Source organism: Cryptomeria japonica, chromosome 5 (assembly GCF_030272615.1).
Source record: "Cryptomeria japonica chromosome 5, Sugi_1.0, whole genome shotgun sequence".
NCBI lineage: Eukaryota > Viridiplantae > Streptophyta > Pinopsida > Cupressales > Cupressaceae > Cryptomeria > Cryptomeria japonica.
This window is the reverse complement of record NC_081409.1, coordinates 687,152,956-687,162,144: the sequence shown is the minus strand read 5'-3', so window position 1 is coordinate 687,162,144 and position 9,189 is coordinate 687,152,956. Positions and strand designations below refer to the sequence as shown.

General features: G+C 36.6%; 1 protein-coding gene across 1 annotated transcript; it reads right to left on the bottom strand.

Moving 5' to 3' along the window:
- Window positions 1-3,518: 3,518 nt before the first annotated feature.
- LOC131040744 (disease resistance protein Roq1) lies at window positions 3,519-8,842 on the bottom strand. Its single transcript, XM_057973700.2, has 5 exons — window positions 7,974-8,842; window positions 6,682-7,879; window positions 5,420-5,614; window positions 4,559-5,299; window positions 3,519-4,377 (listed from the first exon to the last, which is right to left on the bottom strand). The coding sequence occupies exons 1-5, from the start codon at window positions 8,495-8,497 to the stop codon at window positions 3,727-3,729; spliced, it is 3,309 nt and encodes a 1,102-aa protein (XP_057829683.2). The 5' UTR covers window positions 8,498-8,842; the 3' UTR covers window positions 3,519-3,726.
- Window positions 8,843-9,189: the final 347 nt, after the last annotated feature.

Genomic DNA, 9,189 nt, shown 5'->3' with positions numbered 1-9,189 from the left:
TTGCCTATGTAAGAAATTTGCTGAAGAGATGTAGAATGAATTTGAGATGTCTATGATTGGTGAAATGAAATTATTTCTTGGATTGAAAATTACTTAGTTGGATAAAGATATTTTCATATCTCATTCTAAGTATGTGAAGGAATTGTTTTTGTGCAAATTGATTCACCCCCCCTCTCTCACTTTGCTGCATTATTGCCGACATAACTATATCTACAGTGCAAGCAAAATCTACAGGTATTGTATCTCCTGGTTAGTAGCTACAACAAAACACAAAAGCAAGATTGATGCTATTGAGGAAGAATTAACAAATCTAGGCAAATTTTTTCTGAATGATAAGGATGGTGAACAGAGGAAAAGAATCAATTCTCTTCAACTTGAACTCTTATTGCTACAACGGTAGAAGGAGGACTTTGTGAATATGTTTTGGAAGGTAAAGGAGATTGTTGAAGCTCAATTGGAGTATTTTTCAGCGTTGCTTGCAAGTGGAGTTGAGTATAAGTAGAATCCATCTGCTCCAGATAGCTTTTCCCATGCAATTGATTTGTTGGTAGGATGTAGAACTATTTTAGTTAGCATTAAAGAGGTTGTAAATTCTTGGGAAATTCTTCTTCCAGATCTTAAGGAGATACAAATTTATCTTAGTGAAGAAGAGCAACTGAAGGTTCTTGTGTGGTGTTAAGTTTCTGACATTTTTGCAGTTATATATATTATGTTTTTTTCTTCTTTTTTGTTTCTTTTTTCATCAAAAGAATCACTTGTCCTAGATGTCAAAAGGGGGAGAAACAAATGTGGTTTTCTTGTATTTGAGGAGTTGCATGAGTAAGGGGGAGTTGTGTTATACGCAGATATATTTTGGATATTTTTTGCCATCAATGACAAAGGGGAAGATTGTTAGACTTGTGTGAATATTGTTGTCATTGATGTCAAACCAGCTATCTAGTTTGGACTAGATAGTATATGTAGCCTAGATATTGGTCTGGATGTTGTATGTAGTCAGTATGTGCAATTCTTTTCTTATGGATAGATGTTGCTATTATGGACAGATGTTATGATGCAGTATGATGGAGGTAATGTGGTGGGTAATCTTTGGAAGATCCTTGTTCCAAAATTTTGAGTTCTCATTGATCTTGGTATTAGTCATGTGTCTCGACATTACCTGTTTTGGTCATATCAATAGTATCTCTTCAAGTTTCATGTTGTGATACTGTTGGTATGCGTGGAGTCTATAGTTTAGAGATGTTTTTCTTATTTTTGTAATAATGAGTCAATATTATTAGGTCTGGATGACCTTGCCCCATTCTGGTAATCTTGGTATAGGCATTGGCAAATGAAGTACGAAAAAAAGAAGTGTGTAGAGATCTTGTGGAGGCTGACATAAGTGTCTTGATAACATGTTGGGTTTGATTGATACACTATTTTGTACCTTTATCCTCTGGTATACATATACATATACATATGTAATAGCATGTGTGTTGTAAGAAGTGAAAGTGTGTATGTGTGTGTGTAATAGAGATTAAGGAAGTACATTATATATGTGAAAGAGTGTTAGAAACGAAGGTAGCAATGTGTGAAGTGTGAGTTGTGGACAACGAAGGCAGATAGTGTTTTAGTAGTTCTTCACCAGACCTGTTGTAGGACAATTGTATAGAGATCTCTAACCAGATCTGTTGTAGAGTTTGTGAATTATAATCAGAGCTTAATCTTATAACTTGTCTCATGCATTTGGAGATGCAATCCTTTTCAGTTCAACCTTTTGTGTTGCAATGAGCATTCTGGAAATAAGCCATCCTTTTGTATCTTTGTAGTGAGCAGTCTGACAGTGAGCCGCTTTTGTTTCCAATTTAGATCTACATCATATTTAGTTTGTTTCAAATTTACACTATTACTTTAGATCTACATTCTAATTGTATGATTTACAACATTTTCAATTCAATCATTATCATTTAGGGTTTTTTCTCTAACACATTTGAGTAGGACTAGTTTACATTTTAGATACTTTAGCTCATAGCAATCTTAGACACACTTAAGATTCACAAGCACACACATTATTCCAATTTTAATATCGGTTATTTGTGGAGGCAAAAATCACCAAAATAGGTGGTTGACCAAGGCAAACCCCTATATAGCCACCACCCTAACATTTTCCATCTTCTAGGTCTAGCTACCAGTACCTGACAAAGCTAGGAATCCTAGAGTAGCATCAGGAGACTGGTGCAAGCCTATTCCCAAAGTTTGGGCCTAATTTTCCTGAACCAAGGTGCTTGGGATGCCCTTGCCTAGACCAAGTTACCTGGGGAACACCTATCCTTATTATTTTTCACCAAACTTGACAAGCAGTTCTCAAATAGCTTCAGGTTGTAGATTCTGAGACAATGGCTCATGCTTAGAAGAGCAAGGTGTTCTTAGTGTCTCAGTCCTAGAGATTCAACCTCAGGTTAAAATTATAAGTGCATAGTCAAATTTTTACTCATTTTTGTTTCTGTTACAATAATTTTTTTCAAATTGGAGGCCTTGATTCCACTTGTTCATGCCAAGAATAGATTTTAAATTAATGATTGTCCCTAAGCCTTCACATAAATTGTAGACAAGCAAAAAAAATGATAGTTGAATTAATGCAATAAAGATAGCATATATTGTCCATTACAATACTTATAACTTATTTGTGCTTTCTTATTAGCCAATTACAAAATAATTGAGCTTTTTTTATTTCTATAGAATCAAATAATAAAAAAATTTAGAAAATGAATCAAACAACATTATAGCTATTGAAATGGTTTTCATTAAGATGAATTATCATTGATCATAATGTCAAAAGAATAGACGAAAGTAGAAGAAAATCACAAACATCTTTAACTAGAAATCCTCCCACTGCATAACATAAATTCACTTGTCTTGTGTGTTCAATAGTTCTCAACATATAGGAAAAGAGTCACCAGTGCAACTTAGGAGGAGAGAAATTCACAAATGAAATGTTTTCCTTGGTCATATTTGAAGCTTACACATATGTATTGCCACATAACAAAAAAATTGCAAAATTATTCACTAACATGATTTACTCATTCTGGGTATATTTAAAAAATGTCTTTTATGACTAATTCAAAAACAAGACCATCCCCATTCTCCAAAATCTAATTCTTATCCAATCCATAACTCTTGCCACCTACACATTTATTACCCTCAAACTACTAAAAACTAAACAGGTAAATCAATCAATCATCCATTAACACCATCACTACATCTACTTTTACCTCCATGCATGCATTTATTCATCTTATCCATCCTTCAAACCACTAAAAACCAAACAAACAAATCAATCAACGATTCACCAATATCACATCATCTACTTTTACCTCAATCTTAAATTTATGAATCCTAGTCATCTATCCATTCATGTGTCACATATCTATATATAAAAATCATATTCATCTTAATTTATAATTATAACAATATATTGCATATCAATTTTATAAAGTATAATAAAATATTTATAATAATATTATTGCATTTATGTTGAAATATTTATAATAATAAATATATAAATTTATATTAATCTAATAAAAAAAATTCCTTCCAATCTTCTGTACCAATTTTATTTTTAACAAAACAAATCTTCTTCTCCTACATGATCTATCCCACTCACCCTATTTTATATTCTATTTTGCGTACCCTATTTTATATTCTATTTTACACATACCAAATATATGCTAACTACGAGATGACAAATGTCTACAATATAAAACATTCGTCCTTTTCATCTGGTATACCCAGCCGCTGCCGCTCTATATTGTCTGCCGCTGCTCTATATTGTCTGCCGCTGCCCTCACACTCATCGGAATCCGACAATAATTTCCACTTTTTCAGAAGCTGTGTGACATTTGAAGAAGTGGCATGCTTAGACAAGAGAAATATTTCCACTTGCCTCAGTGTCACCGGACTTTCTTGCTGAGACAATCGATCCTGTACACAGTACGAGCATCTGATTATCTCACCTCCTTTAAAAAATTGTCCGTAATAACCCACGTTCGGATGCCGCCCATTCAAAACGCATATTCGCAGGATATTTTTTCCGCTTCCATCTTCATTCCTGAGCGAAGGGAGTTTGAAAGTTTGAGAAAATGAGCGCTGATGGTCATCGCCATTAAATGTTATTACCACCTCCATCTCTGGAAGACGGACATTCTCATTGCTGTCAAATACAAAGCAAAATAAGACTGCTACAGATGAATTTTCCCATTCTATGAACCTGCCTGAAACTACTATTGGTGAAGCGTCCCTTGGCACTATGAAGCACTTTTGGCCTACCAGAGGTTGCGTTTCACCAAGCAACTCCTCTGCAGGAGTTACCGACAAGTCCAGTTGCGCTAGATATTTAAGATCCTGTCATTCAAATAAGTTAGGGGATTAATTTCCCTGCAAATTTTGCATCTTAAAGCGGTATATCTCTACCCAAAAAAGTTAAATTAAATATTTGCAAAGGAAATCTGTATAACTTATGTTCAAATGTAAAAGAGAAGATTGCGAACTTAAAGCCACCAAAGACTACCTCAGGAAAACGAACCTGTAACAAGCGGTAAATATTCAGTCGAATTTTGTCACAGCCTATCATGCATAGCCTTTGCGTTTGATCAGAAGATTCAGAAGTACGCATATCAGGAGAACCACCCTGAGCTGTCAAAGTCACATATGATTCGAAGGATAATTTTTGCAATTGTGAGCACCCTGAAATGCGTAAAGATGCGAGCCTTCGTGGAAGACCATCCAATTTGACAAGTTGCTTACATCCATCTAGATTAAGATATCTCAAATAATAACTCGAATCCAATTGCAGAATTTGAGCAAGCTTTTTGCAGTGAGAAAGATCCATAGTCTTCAATGAGTACATATGATCCATGAGAGATATTATTTGCAATTTTGAGCACCTTCTGGCATTGAGACTAACGAGCCCTTCTGGAAGAGCAGGAAATTTTACAAGAAGTTCATTCCAAGCCATCTCTAGATCTACTAAAGCTTTCAGATGTTGAAAGCTTGGTGGAAATTCTGACAAGAAATTGTTGCTTATGTCAAGGGTCTTTAGCTTGATAAGATGTCCAAAATCTCCAGGCAGGGCCTTTAAACTGCATCTGCTTAAATATAATTCTTCCAGGCAGTGAAGTTCACAGACTTCTTTTGGAAGACAAGTCTGTTTAGTACCGCTCATATCAAGGTACCGCAGATACATGAGTTGCGCTATGGATTTAGGCAGAACAGAGGATAGGACAGATGATCTATTGTCCTCACTACCGCTTTCTACTCCATCCATCTACCAGAACAAACAGTATTGTGAGATCATGCGCAAAAATATTAACCCTGCAAAGCAAATAATGAATTGCATGCTGCTTTGGGGGTTTTCTTAAACTAAAATTTGAGTAGAGTAACTGACCTGGGGATTGTAGTCCTTTATTTGACAGTCGGATAAGACCAAATATTTTAGGTTTGTCGGTAGGCTTGTTATCTCTGTCTTTACTTCCAATTTCCACCACAGCAAGAAATCTAATTTCTGCATCGCTGCCGAAGTGTCTATATGCTGAAGCTTCATACGATTTCTCCACATGAGGCCCTCTACACTTGAGTTTTCCTGTTTATGATGAAAAACAGAGCATCGCTTAGCAACATTCTTATCAAATGGACTATATGATGCAGATTTGTTGGAAGTAACTCATTTTTGAATTATAGATGGTAGAGCACTCCAACACCAAATTGGAAGATCTTAGGTTCCAATCCTAACTGATTCATGTAAAGTTCAACATCTTATTAGAGCCAGGCCAGAATAGGAGCCTAAACATTCTATTAGAATGACTTAAAGGGATGTTGGAAATAAGTCACATAACAATCGAAGATGATCTGGTTCTCTTCCAACAGTACATAGAAGATCCTTTGTTAGAGTCCTAACTGATCTATGAAAAACCCAACAAGATTACCCTGATCTGTATAGAAAACAACAGAGAATTATACAGAATTCCACGATGTTAAGCAAACTTTGCATTGCAGTGACTAAAAAGAAAAAGAAAAAGAAAGAGTTTATAGTATTTTTTCCCAAAATGTCATTTTGAGAGTGAGACTAGATCCCAAAAACCTCCCGTAAGAAAAATAAAACCGGTATACTACAGCAGTTACGAAATAAAAGAAGAATCAGCACAGCAAAAGAAAAATCGTTTCAACAAACTGACGGAAGGGTGCGATTTGTTCCGCCCCTCGTCAGTTACAGATTACTTAGCAGCCTTTCAACAAAGTGAAGTTTATGATGCAGATTACTCAGATCTGCGATTCTCCACAGAAGACTATAGCTGGAGCAGAGAAAACAGCATTCCACGAAACTGAGCAACCATTACATTTCAGTCAATGAATAGAAATTATACTGGTATTTCCCAAATTGGCTTCTCCAAACTGAACCCCAAAGACCTCCGGACCAAACAACCGACACCCATAAGGAAAAACAAAACCGCTAGCTAAACCACTGCAGCACTTACAAAACAGAACAATGACCAGCACAACAGAAAAACCTTTTTAACAGATTGACGGAAAGGTTTGAATTGTTTCGGCTTACCTCGTTAGATGCACTTCATTTTGGCGTTTAGATTTTAAAATTGAATCAAAAGCTTACAACTTATTGCTATATAGTTTGGAACATAGGATAAACAGTACCCGGATTGTAGTAGAAGTCATTAGTGTACGTATGTCCTCCTCCCTCCAAACTCTACTGCGTTTGGCTGGATCCTTCTTCGATTCCTCTAGGACAATTTGTCTACCCATGTCTCTAATCTGCTCATGCATAGAAAATGCACAAAAGTAATGATTTGTGTGGTCCTCTTCATCTATATCCTCATCCATGGCATCGCTGTATATGTGCTCATGTACTACAATGAGTGCCTTCTCTTCAAGATTTTTAAGAATTGTATACACAGGTTCGCACCCTAAAACACTCCAGAATCTTACATAAAAATCCATGTTGAAGACCCTATTCTGATTCAAGATGCTGCTCTTGAGGTTGACGAAGAAGCAGGCTATGTCTAAAAAGATGTGCTTCTCTGCAGACGCTAGAGTATCGTAACTGATTTTGAGGGTTTCAAAGACAGAATTGTGGCCTACATTTTGAAGTTTGCGTAGAGCCTCAGTCCAATATCTAATGTCATTTCTATCATATAGGTCTGTGCCTATAATCTCCAAGGACAGAGGAAGACCCGAACAAGCTTTCACAATTTTCTCCGTTGTTTCTCGGTAACGTCTCTCCGGGTGGGCTCTGAGGAAGGCATGCCAACTGAATAACTCCACACCTTCAGCAAGTTCAAGTCCTCTCATGGGATAAATCACATCAACTTGTCGCACCTTCAAGACACGTTTATCTCGGGTTGTAATGATAATTCTGCTACCTTCTCCAAACCAGTCACCTATCAAAGCATCCAACTGTCGCACATTGTCAACATCGTCCAAAACCACCAGTGCTCTTAAGGATGCCAAATGACTTCTCATTACAATTTTTCCTTGATCTATATCATTCACCTTTCGCTGCATTTTCAACAGATCCCCGAGGATCTGTTGTTGCAATTTTTTAAGGTCCTGTATGGACCCCTGCAATTTCACATTTGATACAAAAGAAGAAGCTTCAAAGAGGTGATGGATCTTGTTATAAAGGGCTTTTGACAGGGTGGTTTTACCCAGACCACCAATACCCCAAATACCAAGGGTGAGCCTATCACTTGCCTTATTGCCCAGTTTCAGCAACTGTATGACCTCCTCACAGCGAGGAATGAGTCCCACAGGGCGTCTGGCCACTTCTAAAACTCCAATATCCAATGTCCGGAGAATGTCCTTCACCACTTGCTTCACAAGCTTCCCTTCGAACCTGCAACATTCCAGACATTGACACATGAATTTTATTTTTCTTACATGCCTAGGATTTCAAAACACAACACACACACATGAAAGAGAGCAAATACCCGAAGGACGTTTCCTCGAGAGACCACCCAGATAGACAAGAGACCTGATGCAGCGCATCCGTCCATCCATCGATCTCCCCTTTGCTATGCCTACCTTTTGTCCGATGTTTATTGAAAGCCTCGGCGTATGGAACCCTCCAGTCAGCGTATCTGACATCAGATGGTTCAACATTATAAAAAAGAGGTATCATGAGTATAGGGTCTGTGCTACTGAATTTGAACTTCCACATGAGAGAGACTTCTTTGAGGCACCATGCTGAAGTCGCGTAATCAGGAGAAAATATGGGTATATAGATGGTAGAGTCTTGAATGGCCTGCTCCAGATTCATTCCAATATCTTCCCCCTTCTCCAGTTTCTCACTATCTAGAAAAACATTAACTCCTGCAGTGGAGAGAGATTGGTAGAGATGATCCACCAATGTTTTTCTCACGTCAGGACCTCGAAAGCTCAGAAAAACGTCATATTTTTTCCTGTGAATAGAAAATTGTGACGACTGAGGTTTGTACTGCTTGAACTCTTCCATTTGCAGCACTTGAATAACGGCAGTAAGGAATCACAACGGAGATTTCTATTACTACCAGTAAACCATAGAAGCTTAGAACTTCGCACCCATGAATAATTGAATAGGTAAGTAGAGAGGTAGAATTTCCAGGAAATCAGAAGGCAGCTGCAGAGTAGCAGCACGGAAAGATGCGCACTAACAAGTGATTGAATGAATTCCGAAAAAAAAACTTAATTGATTTGGGTTTATTATGGACGTTTGACAGTAGTTTTTACCTGAAATTTCTGACTCTTTTCTTCTGGATGTGACAAAAAGTTGTCGAACGGCTATTCTTCCCGAGAATGCGAGAAAAAATGCACCTTTTTTAAAGAATTTTAGTTGGATCACGTGATAAATCGAAATATTATACACAATTGAAAACAAGGGGCAGTACTTTCTTAATAGGTAATAAAAATATTTATTGTAATTTTAAATTATTGTAATTTTAAAATTATATTATTTTAATTATATTTTTAATATTAATAGTAACTTTTATTTCATACATTTATTGTTTCTGGATATGATTGTGTGCAAGTTTTTATCATCAACGTTTCGAATCATGAAGAATTCTTGTTCATCTTGATGATGAATCACCGAGTGTGATTCGAAATGTTGATGATAAAAACTTGCAAACAATCGCATCTAGAGAGAATAAATGTATAATAAAATAGATT

Bases quoted from the DNA above. Each gene is read 5' to 3' on its own strand.
- LOC131040744 (XM_057973700.2), bottom strand. From the start codon at position 8,497: ATGGAAGAGTTCAAGCAGTACAAACCTCAGTCGTCACAATTTTCTATT. The intron at 7,880-7,973 runs GTATTTGCTCTC...GGAATGTTGCAG, and splicing joins CTCGAGGAAACGTCCTTCGG to GTTCGAAGGGAAGCTTGTGA. The intron at 4,378-4,558 runs GTTCGTTTTCCT...TTTGAATGACAG, and splicing joins ATATTTACCGCTTGTTACAG to GATCTTAAATATCTAGCGCA.